We start from the raw sequence: 20,478 nt of genomic DNA, 5'->3' as shown, positions 1-20,478 counted from the left end.
CGTGAACCGATATTCCAGGATTTTGTGCCTCAAATTTTGGAATGTCCTGAATATTTACAGGGAGCTCAATACCATCAGAGTTATAACATCCATGAATGTTAAGACTTGTTCCATATCGAGATGTGCGCTGCGGATGTTTAGTGTAATTTCTCTCACAAGCCAGGATTGACCATGCAAAGCAAGTGTTGTCTTTTACGTTTTGAACATTAACGCAAGCCTGCTTTTTCCTAATATCCTCAGGGAGTTTGATATAACAGGACCCTCCATTTAAAGGATCATAGACATGAATATGGATGTCGAGGTATGGTATTTGGCTGAGTGCTTTAGCTGACCCTCTTACTTCAAAAATGGTTCAAATGGCTCTGAGCACTATGGGACTCAACTGCTGAGGTCATAAGTCCCCTAGAACTTAGAACTACTTAAACCTAACTAACCTAAGGACAACACACACATCCATGCCCGAGGCAGGATTCGAACCTGCGACCGTAGCGGTCGCGCGGTTCCAGACTGTAGCGCCAGAACCGCTCGGCCACCAGCGGCCGGCCCTCTTACTTCCATCTTGGAAAACCGGACCAGTATAGCACCCAAGGTGGATTCATGATACCACTTGGTGGCTGGTGTACTCAGAGATTTAACGCCATTATCACCCAAAAAGTAATGTAAGGTTTCCTCCTCAGCAGCACCCTGCTGTTTTGGCGGGTGTGCCAACTTGCAGCAGAGCACTGCATTACATTTAATGGCAATATATCTCGGGTCGTCTAGGGCTTTCAGGAGCTCCGCCTCTAATACTGGGAGGTACACTTCTATAAAACTGGCTGGGTCACGATAGCCCCCAAGCGGATTCTCTATTCTCTTAAATGAGATCGCCCCTCAAAGGCCCTAGCAACCGCCGAGTATTCTAGAGGGGTCATGACGCCGCTAATCTGACGTCCTTCACTATCAGGACGGGATAAAGCTCTACCGCTAGCCACAGGTTCATTATCGTTAATAATACTACAGTTAGGTGACGGCTGCGTCCAGTCGGTGGATGAGGGCGCTGTGGACGAGGCATCTTCAGGGGGGGGAGGGTACGCGCCGAGGTACACATACCTTGTGTTGCCGGCGAGGGCGAGAAGTCGAAGTGTGAGTAGTAGGAGGTGGTGACTGCGACCTCCGGAGGGAGCACCCTGGCTGTGGCAAGGGCGCTCCTTGATGTTCCTGCATAGTGGAGCATTCACTATCCCCAGCCTGGGGGTTGGGAGAACTTTGCTCTGACTGAATCACCCAAGGACGCCAGATGGTATGCGGTGGTTCAGGGGCAGGCACTACAGCAGCCGCGATCGCCCACCACGCGGCAACGGGCGACGCTTTGCATGGCGGTCCATGCCGCTCGGGTGTGTGTTTGACACCCTCCCCCACAACCATCGCTCTAGGTGCACGTATCACAGCCATCCTGTCGTGACAGTGTTGGTGTCACCTCTGTAACATTCAAATAATGGGAAAAATTAAGCACAATGCTCAATATTTTAAAAAATATATATTCTTTAAACAAACAATCACAAGCAAATCACCATTCCTGAATAATAATCATATGCTTAAACAATGGCGGTCACATTATAATCACCTTATACATTCTGGGTCCCAGGACTGAGCACTTAAGTCGATCTTTCTGGCAGTTCTCCCACCCAGTCAAATATATACATCTCCTGCTTCAGAAGGGAGGGATCGCCACCATCTCACATTCCCTCTCAAGCACCTCACACTCACTGGAATTGTTGTTGTTGTTGTTGTGGTGCCATCGATCCATCTCACGGAAGTCGCCCGCAACAAGATAGTGATTATTAGAAACATCAACAAAAAAATTGTGCTGAATTTGACTACAGCGAGATATTGATTATAACTACGAAAAAAACTAAATAAATACACTGCTGGCCACCGTAAATGCAACACCAAGAAAGACAAGAGTAGCACAACAAAATTTATTTTGTAGATAACATGCTGACCAAGTATCAAATGATTACGTTTACAGACGTCTGTGACATGTGGTTCCTGCCAGAATCAGTAGCCAGAGTAACCGCCATTGTTGGAGATCACCGCTGCCACACGTCTCGGCATTGAGTCAAAGAGACGTTGGATGTGTTCCTGGGGTACAGCAGCCCAAGCAGCTTCCACACGTTGCCAAAGATCACCTGGTGTGGCAGCTGGGGATGTAATCTGGGTCACTCGTTGAGCAACCATGGACCACATGTTTTCTATCGGCGAAAGATCCGGAGAGCGAACCGGCCATGGAAGCAATTCAATCTGGTTATTGACGAAGAACCTTTGGACAATGCGTGCCACGTGTGGTCGCGCATTATCCTGTTGAAATATGGCTGTGGCCGAGCCCTGAAGGTAGGGAAGGACAACTGGCTCCAGCACCTCGGATATGTAGCGCCGGCTATTTAAAGTACCGGCAATGCGTACTAGAGGCGTGCGAGAGTAATATCCAATACCGCCCCATACCATAATACCCGGTGCAAGACCAGTGTGGCGGTGCATAATGCAGCTGTCCAGCATCCTCTCTCCACGGTGTCTCCACACTCGAATCCGACCATCGTGGTGCTGCGGAAAGAAGCGTGCCTCGTCAGTAAAGACAACGTCATTCCATTCTGCCGTCCACATCCGTCTGTCATCACACCATTGGCGACGGAGACGTCTGTGGTTCTGCGTCAATGGTAGACGAAGCAATGGACGTCTTGCGGACAGACCACTCTGCTGTAAACGGCGTCGAATGGTACGCGCAGACACTGGATGATGCGTTACAGACGCAATGTGCTGTGCTATGGTTCGGGATGTCACTGAGCGATCCGTCACTGCCATGCGCACAATTTGCCTATCAGCACGTGCAGTGGTGCACCGAGGTGAATGCGATCGACCACGTCGGTCCGTCGTACCCTCCTGCATCCAACGGTCACATATCCGCATTACAGTTGTTTGGTTTCGTCCAACACGACTAGCGATTTCTCTGTATGATAATCCACAATCTCGGTAAGCCACTATCCTTGCTCTGTCGAACTCGGATACTTGATCAAAAGATGTTCGCTGTTGTCTACGAGGCATAACTGATCGTCTTGTGAAACAACCACAAGGTAAACACACCTGCCGAACGTGCACTCGTCGAAATCGCCAAGCCTTAAATGGCGCTATGATGTGGCGCCACATGCGCGCGTGATGTGCGTCTGCGCTGAAATTCTAATCAGTTGCATATCTCATCGCTGCAAACTCATGGTGTAAATTTCACTTGATTCGGATGCTTCCTTCAGGGTGTTGCATTTACGGTGGCCAGCAGTGTAAGTAAAAAGTTCACACCAGATGGAAGTGATGACTTGACGAATAAACCTACAGGAATCCCATTTTCTTCTTGAGTAGTGAAACATCTACAACAATGAATGTATATACACCTGACGCAACTGTATAAGATAAAAACGTCTAATGGCAATATATTATAACTGTACTTACTTTCTTGCTGCATTTCAGACTCCAGCAGCAGCAGTTCAATGTCCATCAGCTGCTGCTCTAACGCTGCAACAGCGAGATCAAAAGTTTTATAAATACTTGTTATGATCTGAATACATCAAGAGCTGTTTTCTGAACATGTAAACTACCACACAGAATTTGGAGATGTACTTACATGATGCTAACGCAAGCTCTTCCACTTGATGGGGACTTTCAGTTTCCAGTTGCTGCTGCTCTAATGCTAGAACAACAGTAGAAATGTTATAAGCACTTGTTACGATTTGAACACTTTAAGAGACGCTTTCTGAACATATAACTATCACACACATAATTTTGACATGTACTTATATGATGCTGGCACAACCTCTTCCACTTGCTGGAGACTTTCAGCCTCCAGCTAGCGTTATAATTCGGGAATGAATGCTGTAATAGTAAGAAAAAAGAACTTTAATAACCGCTTGTTACGAAAACGTATCACAATCTCGAAAGATTTTGAATACTTTGCTACGAAATTACATAACTGTCACAATTAGAACTCATAATTTTTTTATATAAAGACTTACATGGCAATTGACCCAAGTTTGGCCCTTTCCCACCACCACTGCCGCTGGCAACACTGCTGGCTGAGCATTTCATCACACTATGCACTGTCAAAGACTGATTATGATTGCGGTGTAGGTTGGGCTTTATATAGCTTCAGACTCCACCCTCTATTTTGTAGAGGACGAATAAGAACTCAAAGTGCCATACCAGCAAGTTATAACTTGCAATTTTTTTCTTAAAGCAGGTTTGGTGCAGCTGTTTGAGGAAAGTATCACATCTGTGGGGGAGGAAAGAAGATCTAAGACAAACATCCTGTGTTTGTCTGCAAGTGGGTGGAATACTGGGTGCAGCTGCTAGCCTTAGAAAAACACTCTTTGTTCACTCTGAGACAGATGGATAGTCTGACGCACCCATTCTGTGTTTTCTGGCAAGTGGATCGAAAATTGGATGTAGCTGCTAGCTTTAGAAAAACATTCTTTGTTCAGTCTGAGACAGACGGAAAGTCTGACACGCCCAGTGCCAGATGCAGTCCTCAAAAAATATTTTCCTTAAGACAGAGCTGTGGCGGAAGATGCTGACCTTCTAAACCGGTAATGACCAACAAAGCGCGCCTTGAGAGCAGAATTGTATACAGATTCCAGGTGCAGACTACCACCCCTTCCCCCACCCCCACCGATGGAGGCAGACACATGGTCATCAGTAGACTGCCGGACAAGTGACCGAGCAGCGCATGTGTCGCAGTTGCGTCATTAGACTGCCTAACGACTCTAACGTTATCTCACGTGGTGCGGCGCCTTTCATGTCAAAAGGCCCGCAACTGGTCAGGAGGCGTCGGGTAAGCAAGCTACTACCTACTGGGAGGGGCTGGAGACCGCAGAAGCTACAATGGTGAAGTCCCTAGACAAGGTAATTTGTCTGCACAATAGCATGTACGGTGAACTAAACAATAGGAGATAAAAGGACGGCTGCCTCAAGTGCAACTTGTTCGTCCAAAATATAATGACAGAGCCCCCAATCCACCTCCCCTAGAAAGAGAGTGGCTGTGTTAGGCGACCGCTCGTGATACGCTGCATGTCTTCAGACGACGGTCCTATCAACACAAAAGGGAAATTAAGTAGCATAGCCCCACCCATCCGGAGGACGTTCCAGACGGCTATTTCAAAAGTCGGCTGTTTGCGAGACAGAAAGCCCCTCCTGCAGTGCCTTCAGTACAAAGTGTGACGCCGGCATCCTCAGAACCGTGATAAATGACTGCTATCCTGACCGAGGGAGAGCCACGGCCTCGTAGGGAGGTCGCCCGCCGTTCTGCGCTGGACTATTTAACATCAACTAGACTCTTATAAGAAAGCAGCTATTAAAAGAGAAAAACACAATCATTTTACATTCAACAACAGCAGTTGTATGGTATCGTCAGTTTTTGAGCTGTATTGCACTTTTATCCAGTCCTTGTGTAGCGCTATGCATATAGTTGTGCAGTGATTAGTTACGTGATTAGGATCGATCTTTGCGCCAGTTTCCCAAACAAAATGAATAAACTACACTAATCTAACCTTCCTCTTCCGCATCTGGATAGTTTCCATGTGTTGGGGGTGCACCTGGTCTTTCGATCCAGTAGAATCAAGGTTCGAGTCCCGGAAAGGGCACAACCGTTTTTAATTGCTCGTCAATTTCAAGTTCCTCTAGTGATTTAATTGCGCTAGGCAGGTGCAATAAGGCTTTTCACCCAGGAGGAATGGGGTTCAAGAACCAGAAAGAGCGACGCCATTTTTAATTTCCCGTCAATTCCAAGCACCTCTGCTGGTTTAATTGTGTTAGAGGGGTGCACTTGGGTTTTCCACCCAGGAGGACCAGGGTTCGAGACCTGGAAAGGGAACTACCAATTTTAATTTCCAGCCAAATCCCGGGTGGGGGATGGGGTGGGATGTTAGCACAGCTCTGGGACAAAGAAATTCCCACCAAAACTCAAAATATCCGCCAATAGGGGTGGGAGGGGCGAGGAGGAGGAGGGGACTCGGGCACACATGCAGCTGAGAAAACAGGTGACGTCATCTTGGGCTGTGGGTGGGTGTGGTCGGGGCATATCAATTTGATACCAAAATTGCGCTCGCGCTGCCAGTTCCCTACTACTGTCGTTACATTAAGTGGAAATGTGAAAACGTCATAATGTTCAGTGTGCTTCACGTACCATGAGGAACATGAGATTGTCCGGCGTTGTGCATGAACCACTACTCCCGCAGCCAGGCAGATAGGACCAGTCACTGCATGGCGCCCAGACACGTTGTTCCAAGAGTGTGGTGGTCTGTGAATCGGTTTTAGCCAAGACATAGACCAGACGAGATCGAGCAAGCTTGACTGAAAGTACGAGATAATCGTAGCGCTATTTGTTGCTTCAGGCCAGTGTGTTGGTCGTATCTACTAACGGAGCAAATTCAAACCGAAACTATACAAAGTGAAGCAGGGCACCGACTGACCAACATAGATACTGTTCATTGCCAATACATGGTGGACATTTTGATGCACTTGTGCTCTTTTTTTATGAAGTACAGCTGCATTATTTATTGAGGCACATGTCCTCGCATAACCATCAACTTTGCAGTTCTAGAAGTCCTCGTCAGTTTCATCGAGAACCTCTGCATGTTGCAAAAACAACAGTGTGCTATGCGTTTAGTGCAACACGAATTGTTGTACCGATCTTTTTCCACCAGACTGTAAATTATGTTACGTATGTGAAGAATGCACTGAAAACTTTTTTCTCAAAACTAACATATAATGAAAACATCTGTGGTTATTTTACACCGAGGTTGTAAGTAGGCCCACCAATACCATTATTTCTACAAGGACTGCAGTGGGTCTGCACCTCTGGTGGCCCACCAATACCATACTCTCTACCAAGACTATACTGGGTCTGCTCTGTGATGACCTACCTACCAATATTCTTCAAAACGTCGAATGACTCTGCTGTGGGTTTGCTCTGTTGTGACCCATTACCTGTCTGCATGACAAGAGTCAGCACTGTCTTTCCGTTGGAAGGACAACACTACTTCTTCAAGACAGCATGGAAATCCACTACTTCCGTGTGCATTTTCTTTTACTGCTCAGACTTTGAAAAAAAAACTGCAATTTTACTATGATGAATGATCAGGACTGTCTTTATGGACTGTGAGAAAATTTTACCTTTTGACCAACATTGTATCAATAAGTGTGTGCATTTGATATCTTTGTTATTGTAATCATGAAACATTTTATCAAATCATTATTGGCCACTGCCCAAAACAATTTGTAAAATTTTTTGTGGGGAGCATGGGGGCTATGTAAGTAGGCTGTTTAGGTTGTCTTATTGGCAACGTTACGTAGCGCTCTGTATGAAAATCACTGGCTGTGCTGTGTGCAGTCTGTGGGTAGTTTGCATTGTTGTCTGCCATTGTAGCGTTGGGCAGCGGCAGCTGGATGCGAACAGCGCGTAGCGTTGCGCAGTTGGAGGTGAGCCGCCAGCAGTGGTGGATGTGGGGAGAGAAATGGCGGAGTTTGGAAATTTTTAAGACTGGATGTCATGAACTCCTATGTATATTATGATTTTTCAACACTATTAAGGTAAATACATTGTTTGTTCTCTATTAAAATCTTTCATTTGCTAACTATGCCTATCAGTAGTTAGTGCCTTCCGTAGTTTGAATCTTTTATTTAGCTGGCAGTAGTGGCGCTCGCTGTATTGCAGTAGTTCCAGTAACGAAGATTTTTGTGAGGTAAGTGATTTGTGAAAGGTATAGGTTAATGTTAGTCAGGGTCATTCTTTTGTAGGGATTATTGAAAGTCAGATTGCGTTGCGCTAAAAAATATTGTGTCTCAGGATAAGCACAGTCTCGTGAATAATTGTTAAAAAGGGGACGTTTCAAGGTGACAGAAGTCATGGGATAACGATGTGCTTATATACAGATGGCGGTAGTATCACTTATACAACGTATAAAAGACCAGTGCATTGGCGGAGCTGTCCTTTGTACTCGGGTGATTCACGTGAAACGGTTTCCGACGTGATTATGGCCACACACCGGGAATTAAGAGCTTCTGAACGCGGAATCGTAGTCGGAGCTAGACGCATAGGACAGTCCATTTCGGAAATCATAACAGAATTCAATGTTCAGAGATCCACAGTGTCAAGAATGCGTCTAGAATACCAAATTTCAGGCATTACCTCTCATCACGGACAACTCAGTGGCCGAAGGCCTTCACTTAACGACCCAGAGCAACGGCGTTTGCGTAGAATTGTCAGTGCTAACAACCACAGAAATCAATGTAGGACGTACGACGAACGTATCCGTCAGCGCATTGTGGCGAAAGTTCTCATTAATGGGCCACGGCATATCGGTTGGATCCTACACGACTGGAAAACCTGATCACATTAGTTCCGATTTCATTTGGTAAGAGCTGAAGATAGGGTTCGAGTAGGAGCAGGCCCCACGAAACTATGGACCCAAGTTGTCAACAACGCATTGTGAAACCTGGTAGCGGCTGTGTTTACTTGGAATGCACTGGGTCCTGTGGTCCAACTGAACTGGAGACCATTTTCAGCCACTCATGGACTTCATGTTCCCAAACTACGATGGGACTGTCACTGGACCGCAGTTGTCCGCACTTTGTTTGAAGAACATTCTGGACAATTCGGGCGAATGATTTGGCCACTCATGTCGCCTGGCATGAATCACACCGAACATTTATCGGACATAACTGAGAGGTCAGTTCGTGCAGAAAATCCTGCACTGGCAACACTTATGCTATTATGTATGGCTTTAGAGGCAGCATGGCTATATATGTCTGCAGGGGACTTCCAAAGACCCGTTGAGACCATGCCACGTCGAGTTGCTGGACAACACTGGGCAAAAGATGGTCCGACACTAGCTTAGGAGTTATCCCATGACTTGTGTAACCTCAGTGTATGGTAGAAAGTGCAAGAGCAGTATGCAATTACAGTATTACAAAGTGTTCTTTGAACTCTCCTGGCAATGATGATGATGAGGCCCCATACTCCGAGGAGCGTAGGGGATGATGCGGGAGACCCGCACCACTGTACTAGGCAAGGTCCTAGTGGAGGTGGTTTGCCATTGCCTTCGTCCGACCGTAATGGGGATGAATGATGATGCTGAAGACGACACAACTACACCCAGTCATCTCGAGGCAGGAAAAATCCCTGACCGCAGAGGGAATCGAACATAGGACCCCATACGCGGGAAGCGAGAAAGTTAGCGCAAGACCACGAGCTACGTGTCCTCCTGGCTATGTTTCCGGTAAATTAACGCCCCGTGGCTTTACTTAACAGCAGAATCACTCATATTCTTGTGTGCTTTCGTCTAGTGCAAAGAATGTAGACACACGTCTAGAACTCCCATTATGCGTGTTGCTGTACAGGGATTGCTACTGTATCACTACTAGCGGGATCCTGCAGTTCGATCAGTGTTAGTTACACAAGGCACCAAGAATTCATTTCTTTTACTCCGTCGGTATCTTGCCAATGACTTCGTCGCACTGATCAAAACGGCTGCAACTGAGTTCTGTTCAGCAAATTATTTAAATCTCTCAGGAAGATTTATTTTAGCGCCCACGTCATTGTAGGAGAAATATTTATTTAACTGTCTCGATCTCCCATGTAGTGTCAGTTAAGTAAACTAAAATATTGGAACTAACCAAATTCCTGAGAAACATTTTGGTTTTAATTACAAAGTTCAGATTTCTATTTTCGAGTACCAATAGGAAGAACACTGCATATATGTAAATGGAACGTCTTAGCGAATGATACTTTACAGTTAAGCTGATTAGAGATGTTGTTGTTGTGGTCTTCAGTCCTGAGACTGGTTTGATGCAGCTCTCCATGCTACTCTATCCTGTGCAAGCTTCTTCATCTCCCACTACCTGCTGCAACCTACATCCTTCTGAATCTGTTTAGTGTATCCATCTCTTTGTCTCCCTCTACGATTTTTACCCTCCACGCTGCCCTCCAATACTAAATTGGTCATCCCTTGATGCCTCAGAATATACCCTACCAACGGATCCCTCCTTCTAGTCAAGTTGTGCCACAACTTTCTCTTCTCTCCAATTCTATTCAATACCTCCTCATTAGTTATGTGATCTACCCATCTAATCTTCAGCATTCTTCTATAGCACCACATTTCGAAAGCTTCTATTCTCTTCTTGTCTAAACTATTTATCGTCCACTTTTCACTTCCATACATGGCTACACTCCATACAAATACTTCCAGTAACGACTTCCTGACACTTAAATCTATACTCGATGTTAACAAATTTCTCTTGTTCAGAAACACTTTCCTTGCCATCACCAGTCTAAATTTTAATGGTCTTGTCAAGAGAGAACTTTACCATTTTCTATCCTGTCTACTTCGACCATCATCAGTTATTTTGCTCCCCAAATAGCAAAACTCATTTACTACTTTAAGCGGCTCATTTCCTAATCTAATTTCCTCAGCATCCCCTGACTTAATTCGACTACATTCCGTTATCCTCGTTTTGCTTTTGTTGATGTTCATCTTACACCCTCCTTTCAAGACACTGCCCATTCCGTTCAGCTGCTCTTCCAGGTCCTTTGCTGTCTGTAACAGAATTACAGTGTCATCGGCGAACCTCAAAGTTTTTATTTCTTCTCCCTGGATTTTAATTCCTACTCCGAATTTTTCTTTTGTTTCCTTTACTGCTTGCTCAATATACAGATTGAATAACATCGGGGATAGGCTACAACCCTGTTTCACTCCCTTCCCAACCACTGATTCCCTTTCATCCGCCTCGACTCTTATACTGCAGTCTGGTTTCTGTACAAATTGTAAATAGCCTTTCGCTCCCTGTATTTTACCCCTGCCACCTTCAGAATTTGAAAGAGAGTATTCCAGTCAACGTTGTCAAAAGCTTTCTCTTCGTCTACAAGTACTAGAAACGTAGGTTTGCCTTTTCTGATCTGATTAGAGGTAATGAGTCCGTATTTTGCTTTGCAGGGAATGGCGTGGCCATCGATGCACTGTATGACGGCGAACTGGGTGCCGCCCAACGACAGGAGCAAGTTCATCTCCGCTTACCTCGGTGAGTAACGAACTGCGATCGACTGATTCTTAGAGCTCTCCGTCGCTATCGGACACTTATAGACGGGGCCGGATTAAGGCGCAACAGAAACAAATGCCCGCAAGAGGCGCAAAGCTGATAGGGGCGAAAGAGGCAATATAGTTGACAGAATTCTGATCAGTTGTCAGCAACCATCCTCCAGTTTTCTTGTAAATGAAAGTGGCGCATTTTGGCCCTAGACGAACAGAAGCCAAGCCCAATTTTATCAATAAATTTTAATTTAACCCCCACGCAAGTCCCGATCCATGATAATTTAATAAACAAAACTAAGCATGAGACCTGAGTTTCTCCTGGCGTATACAACTTTCAAATAACTTCCGGGAATTCAGCCAAGTAACACTTTCAGCGACCGCCGATATTTCGGCGGGAGAACACCCCGCCATTTTCAAGGCAAACTGCAACGGACAGGCGGCGTACATGCAAATTTAAAACCTCGGTTCTCGGACAGAAGCAGGAAAGATGACACACACACTGAACACTAGTGCCACCAAAGATGACCAAAGTCAGAGCTATCGATAGTGAGACTATGAATTCGCAGGTGAGGTAGCATTGACTCTGTCTCTCTGTTTTTTGACAAGGGAGAGAGCCGGATTCCAAACAGAGTTTAAACAGAAACCTCCATCCCTGTTAACGAGGTTGCTCGCTAATTTAATCGAGTTCAGATGTTCTAGAAAGACATTCAAATTCTCCCTACCATAAGGCCAAACAATGTCTTTCTAGAACATCTGAACTCGATCCACCCGAACATTCTTTTTACGATGGAGGTGGAAGAGGATGGTTGCCTTCCCTTTCTTGACGTGTTGGTTAGGAGGAAGGATGATGGATCATTGGAACATGCAGTCTACAGGAAACGTACTCACACCGACTTGTACTTACAGGCTAATAGTTGTCACCATCCGGCTCAGCGTGAAGGGGTACTTCGTACATTGGTACACAGGGCACATGTCGTTTCTGACGCTGAGACTTTGCCAGCTGAGCTGTCCCATCTTGAAGTTACATTTCGTCAAAATGGTTATAGTGATAGACAGATTGAACGTGCGTTGCGCTATCGACCAACTGTACATCGGGTGATTGATGATAATTCTGAGTCAACACCTAAGTCGACCGCCTTTTTGCCTTACGTAGGAAACAGTCCAACAAGATCGGTCGTATTTTACGGAAATACGATGTGAAATGTGTTTTGCGACCTCCATCTAAAATTAGAGAACTTTTCAGTTCCGTTAAGGATGATCTTGGGCTGCGTAAGGCGGGGGTATATCGTATTCCTTGTAGCTGCGGCGTGGCATATATTGGTCAAACTACCAGGACCGTGGAGGACCGATGTACTGAGCATAAACTGCACACACGATTACAGCAGCCAAATAGATCTACTATTGCCGAACATTGCTTGGATACTGGTCACCCCATGTTATTATATAACACCGAGATATTGGCATGCACGTCCAGCTATTGGGACACTGTTATTAGGGAGGCAGTTGAGATTAAATTAGCGAGCAACCTCGTTAACAGGGATGGAGGTTTCTGTTTAAACTCTGTTTGGAATCCGGCTCTCTCCCTTGTCAAAAAACAGAGAGACAGAGTCAATGCTACCTCACCTGCGAATTCATAGTCTCACTATCGATAGCTCTGACTTTGGTCATCTTTGGTGGCACTAGTGTTCAGTGTGTGTGTCATCTTTCCTGCTTCTGTCCGAGAACCGAGGTTTTAAATTTGCATGTACGCCGCCTGTACGTTGCAGTTTGCCTTGAAAATGGCGGGGTGTTCTCCCGCCGAAATATCGGCGGTCGCTGAAAGTGTTACTTGGCTGAATTCCCGGAAGTTATTTGAAAGTTGTATACGCCAGGAGAAACTCAGGTCTCATGCTTAGTTTTGTTTATTAAATTATCATGGATCGGGACTTGCGTGGGGGTTAAATTAAAATTTATTGATAAAATTGGGCTTGGCTTCTGTTCGTCTAGGGCCAAAATGCGCCACTTTCATTTACAAGAAAACTGGAGGATGGTTGCTGACAACTGATCAGAATTCTATCAACTGCTAGACTGAACATACACACATGTTTTAAATTACCAATGCTACTACAAGTGATTTGAGTTTCCACATATGAAATTTATTGTCCAATTATCACACATTATTGTCTCTGGTGATCAACAAAAGCTATGTATAGCAATATATGATATGACTGTAGTCCCCAGTAGATACAAATGCACCATAAATTAATGAACTACATGGGAAAGCTCAAGACTGCGTTCACAACCTAGAAATTATGATAAAATATCCTCACTCAAACCGACACAATGATTGATTGTCCTATAGGTCGATTAGATATGGATTTCAAATAACATTTCCACTAACTGCTGTGGCACACTGCAAAATTATAAGAGTCCAGACTGCGCCAGAATAATTCTAAATCCTGCGACTGTACCAGAAACCAAGTCGAAAACTTCACAAAATTCGTCAAAGTCCACACAGAACGCGAAATACTTTCAAATACCTAAGTCGCGGTTGGACCAGTGTGCGATTTGCAGGGGGGGGGGGGGGATTTCCCCCCGTCTGCATCAGACCATCCCCTCCTCTGGCTTTAGTTTATGCATCCCTACCTGGGATGTTTATTTCCCACGCACTGGAGTAAAACTTTACATATAATTTAAATTTGTGGAGCCGAACACTGAAAGTTTTTAATACAGTCTTACTATTAATACTATTAATATGTTTGCTTATTAATTTTGAAAAAGTGTTATGTATTAGTTAAGCATTTCAAAACATTTAGAACTGAATCATCATTCTCAAGTTGTCATTGTTGCTTTCGTCTAAGGTGCGTCATCCGTTTATTTGCGAGCTTGCGAGGGAAGTAGTGTGGTAGTCATACCGCAGAGTTGGGTGAGCTGGGGGCTGAAATTCCCACCCCGGGCCCTGACACAGGGTGGTGACCGGCCCGGTACCTGTGCGAACATTTACCGTTAGGCCACCTTTTGGCAACGGTATGGAGCGGACTAACGCGCCTGGGACGAAAGCACACCTTACTAAATAACGCACCATCGTCTGCTTCTAGTTCATAGGATACTATTTCGTGGACCTTCTTTAAATACTCTTCTCTTCCACCATCGTTTTCTTTTCCTTTGCTTTTCATTTCCGTTGTTAGCTGCATGTGCAAGTACCAAGTAGGCCGCCGCTGCGATACTTTATCATCCTTTATACTGCAGGACCGACACACATGTGGCACAAATTCTGTTGCTCTGGTATAAATTATCCTGCCGCATGCAACATACGCCGCAAGATGTTTCCTGTTGTAGCATGCTACAAGACGACGCACGCCACATTTCCGTAGCATGCCACAATGTTGCAAGATGTCGCCCCAGCGTAAACGAGGCTTTAGAGCCAGGTCTGTATTGTATGGTGGGTGTGACGTGTTGCGTACGAAACTAAAACCTGCAATCAGATCCAAACGTCGTGGAAAACTCTGAAGAGGTGTCATCCTGCAGCAAGATAACGCTCGCCCACATTCTGCCAGACAGCCGACGCAGTAAAGGAGTTGAGATTCGTGGTGCTGGAACATCCACCATACAGTACAGACCTGGTTCCAAGTGCTTTTCACATGTTTGGACCCTTATCGGAAGCACTACAGGGAAGAAGATTTGAAAGTGATGAAGACGTCATTGCTGCGGTGCAAAATTGGTTACAGATGCAACCGAAAAACGTATTTTCTAATGAAATAAAAAAAAACTCGTAAAACGTCGGGAAAACCGCATTGAAGTCCAGGGAGGTTACGTAGAAAAATAACGCATGTTTCAGTTTTCTACCATCAGAATAAGTGCAGCTTTTTCCAGATGTGCCTTTACTTTTTGAATTCCCGTCGTATACCTGTATGTAGATGATTTCGTAACTAAGCTTTACCTATAATGTACTTTTAAATTATATAACAAGGGATGGCTTTTCTGATAGTGCATACGCGTGCATAGTGAGTTTCGACATTAACATCTATTTATAAATAACTGTTTAACCATGGGTAACGTCACGGTCCAAGCTAGTAACATATGTAATTATACCGACCCCCTAAGACATCCCCCCCACTGGTAAAAGCACAAATCGCACACTAGGTTGGACCATCGCTTAACCTACTAGATGAATATCAGTCAGGCTTATGTAGACACCTCAGAACAACATCTGCCTCAATAAAGGTAACAGATGACCTGAAACTTGCCTTAGATGAACAAGAGGCAACAATGATGTACTTCTTACATCTCGGTAAAGTCTTAAGACACGTCGACTATGACATTTCACTTGTCAAACTTAGCAGTCTAAATTCCTGGCGAAGTGCAGTGCAGTTGTTTCGCTCAGACCTGACATCTAGCCAGCAATGCTTTATGTCCGGTAGCATAAAGTCACAATGAAGCCAGGTAGTATCAGGCATTCCCCAGGGTTCGGTATTAGGTCGTATTCTCTTTTCATTGTACATGAATGTCACTGGTCCTGTTCTATTGCAAATACCACATGTACTCTGATTACTCTAGTTTTAACGAAGTACAAAACCTATAAACCTGACGACAGCTACCAAAAATCTCAGTTCCGACTTGTGTGCACTATCAAAATAGGCGCATGATATAGGATTAAAGCTCAACCCATGCAAACCCAAGCAGTATTGGCTGATCCTTCTAGGCTCATTAGCTCGAAATATAGGGAATGCCTGCAGTCTTTAACTCTAAATGGAACTATTATCATCTTTCCTTCAGAAAAGAGTCTAGGAGTAACAATACATAAAAATCTAAATTAGACTGAGCACATAATTGCAAATGATACAAGAAGACATCGGTATCTCTCCACACCCTAGAAAAATATAAAAAACTCTTTCCTCTTCACCTGAAAAAGAAACATGTACATACTCTTACACTTACAGTTATTGATCACAGCGATGTTATCTTGCAAGCCCTTTCTCAGGAAAGCTCACGGCGCCTGGAACTGGTTATGAATGTATGTGTTTGTTATACCTGTGATGTTCGACTCTTTGATCAAATTTCAGCATCATGTACGTAGCTATCCTGGCTGCATGCAGACAGGCGCAAAGATCTCCATACCCTCTGCCTTCTCTACCATCTTATCAGTGAACACTGTTCCTCATATATCCCCTCGACCTTAACGTTCTCGTCTGAACAACACGACAGAAATGCCCAATGCCATCAGAGTAAAATCCTTTCTGTCCCATTCCATCATTCAGTCACCTTCTGGAAGCTCTTCTCAGTACCAGGAACCCAACGCTGGAACGATCTCCCGCATTATGTTAGAGGACTGAATAATACCTCCAGTTTCAGATGACGGATCATGACATATCTACTAAAGCAACGATCATGGTTACTATTGTCCCTGTACACACTCGTTACCTTTGTACATCCCTCTTTCTAACCTGATCTTCCTCACTGTCCAGTATTCTTAGCCGATGTAGTCTCCCCAAATTTCCTTTTCCCAGAAGTCGCTATATATCAGAAAACATTCATTTTGTAGACTTATAAATTCTTCTTATTTCACTTCGTAGACTTATAAATTATTCTTATATCTGCCACTATCATTATGCTTGTTAATGTCACAAATATTATTGTTATTATTATTATTTCTATTATCACTAATAGTGGATGCAGTTGCGGTAATACAAGTAACGCCATTATCAACATTTGTTAGTTCATAGTCAGTATAATTTACTCAAATTGCCACATCGGACACTGAAATCATTTTAATACTAGTCATCATACTGTTATTTCTTTGGTAACTATGATGTAATAGCAATTTATGTGTGATACCCTGGTCCGACCTAAGAGAGGGCCTGATGACCCTAATCAGATCAGTTTAAATAAATAATCAAGTAAATAAATAAAACAAAAATAAATATACCGACCGACAGACCATAAAAACCAGGCAGACTGACCTCAAAAAGCAGACATCAAGACAACCACAGAGCAGGGACAGACAGACAGGCAGACAGACAGACTGACAAACCACGAGGAATATGGACGCAGACCTATTGAAGCCTCGGTCACCTCCTTCGAAAACTAGCCCCTTCTCTTATTCTCAGCGTCTTCCACCGGCGAAAAGTGCACCAATGACGTCAGACGGATCTCTCGTGTGATCACCAGCATAAATTTACAACTTTTTATATATGCATTAATTTGAAATCCCGACTGAACCATGTGCTGCCCACTAAAATTCTACTTAAAATTTATATCATAATAATTTCTAATTACCACAGTTTGACCACAAATTAGGGTTTAATTACTCACAATTTGAGCTTTCACTGGTGAAAACTGTTTACGCTCTGGGCGTCCTTTATTATTTAGTTTACAATTACAAATGGTTTATCATTTTCATCAGATTCTGTCTCCTCTTTCCATTGCTGTATAAAAAATAATAATTTTACAATGTAGGTAGTGTGAGTAGTTACTAGTATCCGCTGCCAACACATATTGCCATGCTGTCAGTGTGTCTGCCTTCCTGTATAAATTATGCTTAATTTATTAAGTTCCAATTACATTGTTTCTCTCATCTTAATTACTTGAGTTGTGGATCATATGATTATCTCAGTCGATGCGTCTCATCAACAGCAACAATATGATAGTTCAATCTCTGTGGTACCGTGATTACATTAAAAGTTCTAAGTTACAAAGTGCATTCATTATAAGCAAATTTATTTGCCTCTGTAACTTCTTTTATATAAAACACTGAGATGATGCATTTATATTATTAGATGGGTAATTATACCCACTTTTATATAACACCTCGTGTTCTGTGTACATAGTATATGGTTAGCGCTGCACATGCACAGACTGAAACTTTCCGATGGCCAGAGGCCGCTGACGTCACGGGCTCGCGATAAAATCCACAGGTGGTGCGAAGCGTTGAGCGGAGGGAAACGTGGACCCAGCACCACCTCCGAGAGGCGAGAGGCTCGAAGCCGTCCCGTGATAGCCGCGAACCCAACTCAGACTTGGCGCTCGACCAATACACAATACGCCGATATAACTTTGTCTGTTGCAATTGGCCCGCAAGACTCAGACTTTGACAGAATCAACTAAGTTTCGTAGAGAAAAATCAGAGGACACTTCTCCTTAGGTCGTTTCAGGTGACACTCCAGCGCTTGAGTCAGTACACTTGTCTTAGAGCTGCAGAGCAAGATGTCTCCATATTGAAACAGAGCACAGAGGCTGTGTTGAACTTCAGAACGGCCGGCCGGGGTGGCCGAGCGGTTCTAGGCGCTACAAAAAATGGTTCAAATGGCTCTGAGCACTATGGGACTCAACTGCTGAGGTCATTAGTCCCCTAGAACTTAGAACTAGTTAAACCTAACTAACCTAAGGACATCACAAACATCCATGCCCGAGGCAGGATTCGAACCTGCGACCGTAGCGGTCTTGCGGTTCCAGACTGCAGCGCCTTTAACCGCACTGCCACTTCGGCCGGCTACTAGGCGCTACAGTCTCGAACCGCGCGACCGTTACGGTCGCAGGTTCGAATCCTGCCTCGGGCATGGATGTGTGTGTCGTCCTTAGGTTAGTTAGGTTTAAGTAGTTCTAAGTTCTAGGGGACTGATGACCTTAGAAGTTAAGTCCCATAGTGCTCAGAGCCATTTGAACTTCAGAATATTCAGCCGCTACTGCAGCCGTCTCCTGGTTTTACACTTCCTAATAGAGCTAAGCATGGGTCGTCATTGCAGTCACCGAGATTGGCCGTCTTTGCGACACAGTTCTATATCGTTGTTTTATGAACACATTCAACTGTACAAATCCTTTGTCCACTTGTTAAATGTTTGTGTCCTTGGTTCAGTCGGTAAATCATTTTTGATGTCTTCCGGTAATAAACCAATTTGTTATAGTGACAATTAGTTTCCTTTCGTAGTTTTATGGTTCCCACTATCAATATGGCTGTGTGAGGTGTTGTATCCATCCTTTCATGATTAATTGGTTCACCCCTGGTAACTTTCACTTCGTAAGCTGTTATCTGCTACACAACCTTGTTTCTTTAAAATTCGCATTGACTTATGGGGAGCTTTCCGTATCCGTACATCACCGGGGAAAGGAACTATAGCATCTGAGAAGTATGCTTAACAGCTAACCCGACACCTCACAGAGGGCGTACTAGCTCAGCTGCAGAAGATTCAGGTAAGGAAGTGGATACGGCCTTACCAAAGAAATCATCACAGAATTCGTCTAACCTTAATCAGGAGGATCAGACACTGACTAACCTCTGCCACTTACCAATAAAGTTTTGAAGACTGATCCCTCCCTCAACTCATTACAGTTAAATTAATTAGTACAAGCTAATCATTAGTCTGATTCCGGACACTAATTTCTGTTTTCATGGGTGATCTTACAACACATTGAATTAGTCCTGTAAGGATTTTACTCTATCTTCAAGCCGGCCGCGGTGGCCGAGTGGTTCTAGGCGCTTCAGTCCGGAACCGCGCGACTGCTACGGTCGCAGGTTCGAATCCTGCCTCGGGTATGGACGTGTGTGATGTCCTTAGGTTAGTTAGATTTAAGTAGTTCTAAGTTCTAGGGGACTGATGAGCTCAGATGTGAAGTCCCACAGTGCTCAGAGCCATTTGAACCATTTTCTGTCTTCAGCTTACTGTTTAGGGACTGTATGTGTGTCGTGTTGGTGAGTGTTTGCACGGTGTACATACCTCGAATGAAATAACTTTGTTGTTAACAGATGTCGGTGGCAGGGGGTGTGGCGGTGTTGCCGGTTTGTACGCAGCATGGCACGCACTCATATAAATCACTCCTTGTTTGTCTGTTCCCCTTCCACCCCATGTACCCTGTCTTACCTGGCAACGCTCTACCTGTACCAGGAATACAGGCAACACGGTCAGATGTAAACATAGAAAAAAATGCGACTGGCTGACGCCTAGGCCGAACTACTTGACACGCTGAAACGCCACTCACAAAGTTATTTTACTCGTAGTATAATGTTGTGGTGTCGCAGATGACGAGTAAACGGTGGATGAGAGCGAAATCCAGTGTTGGCACATAGCTTACTCATCTCGAATAGCACAGACAAAGCTACCAAGCTTAATGTCTCCTTCTAAGAGATCTATCAGAGTGAACAACGAGACGCATTATCACTCCATCAGACACAGATTACATGTTTGATACAATGACCTGCAGGCTTTGCCTTGGTAATTGCACACTATCATCTCTCCTCCTATTGTGCGCAATATACACCTGCAGGATTTGAGTCCGTTAATACTGGGTCTATTAGCACAAAAGTAGCGTCCGTTAGCTCCTTCACCGATTGAGGGTGGTCTTAGCTTTACCTGGATCGGTAGGAAAATTGCGTCTCGTATATGCTTCTGTGACCTGTAGG

At 44.5% G+C, this 20,478-nt stretch overlaps 1 protein-coding gene across 1 annotated transcript in view; it reads left to right on the top strand.

Annotated features, from left to right (window-relative positions):
• The window catches only part of LOC126235234 (sialin-like), a 168,376-nt gene that overhangs the window by 50,840 nt on the left and 97,058 nt on the right, over positions 1–20,478 (top strand). The window contains exon 4 of the mRNA XM_049943966.1: positions 11,010–11,094. Within this exon, the coding sequence (XP_049799923.1) occupies positions 11,010–11,094 (85 nt within the window). The remainder of the gene's footprint in view (positions 1–11,009; positions 11,095–20,478) is intronic.

Source organism: Schistocerca nitens, chromosome 2, assembly GCF_023898315.1.
Source record: "Schistocerca nitens isolate TAMUIC-IGC-003100 chromosome 2, iqSchNite1.1, whole genome shotgun sequence".
Classification (NCBI taxonomy): Eukaryota; Metazoa; Arthropoda; class Insecta; order Orthoptera; family Acrididae; genus Schistocerca; species Schistocerca nitens.
Note: the sequence above shows the minus strand (reverse complement) of the source record. Positions and strands in the feature narration are given on the sequence as shown.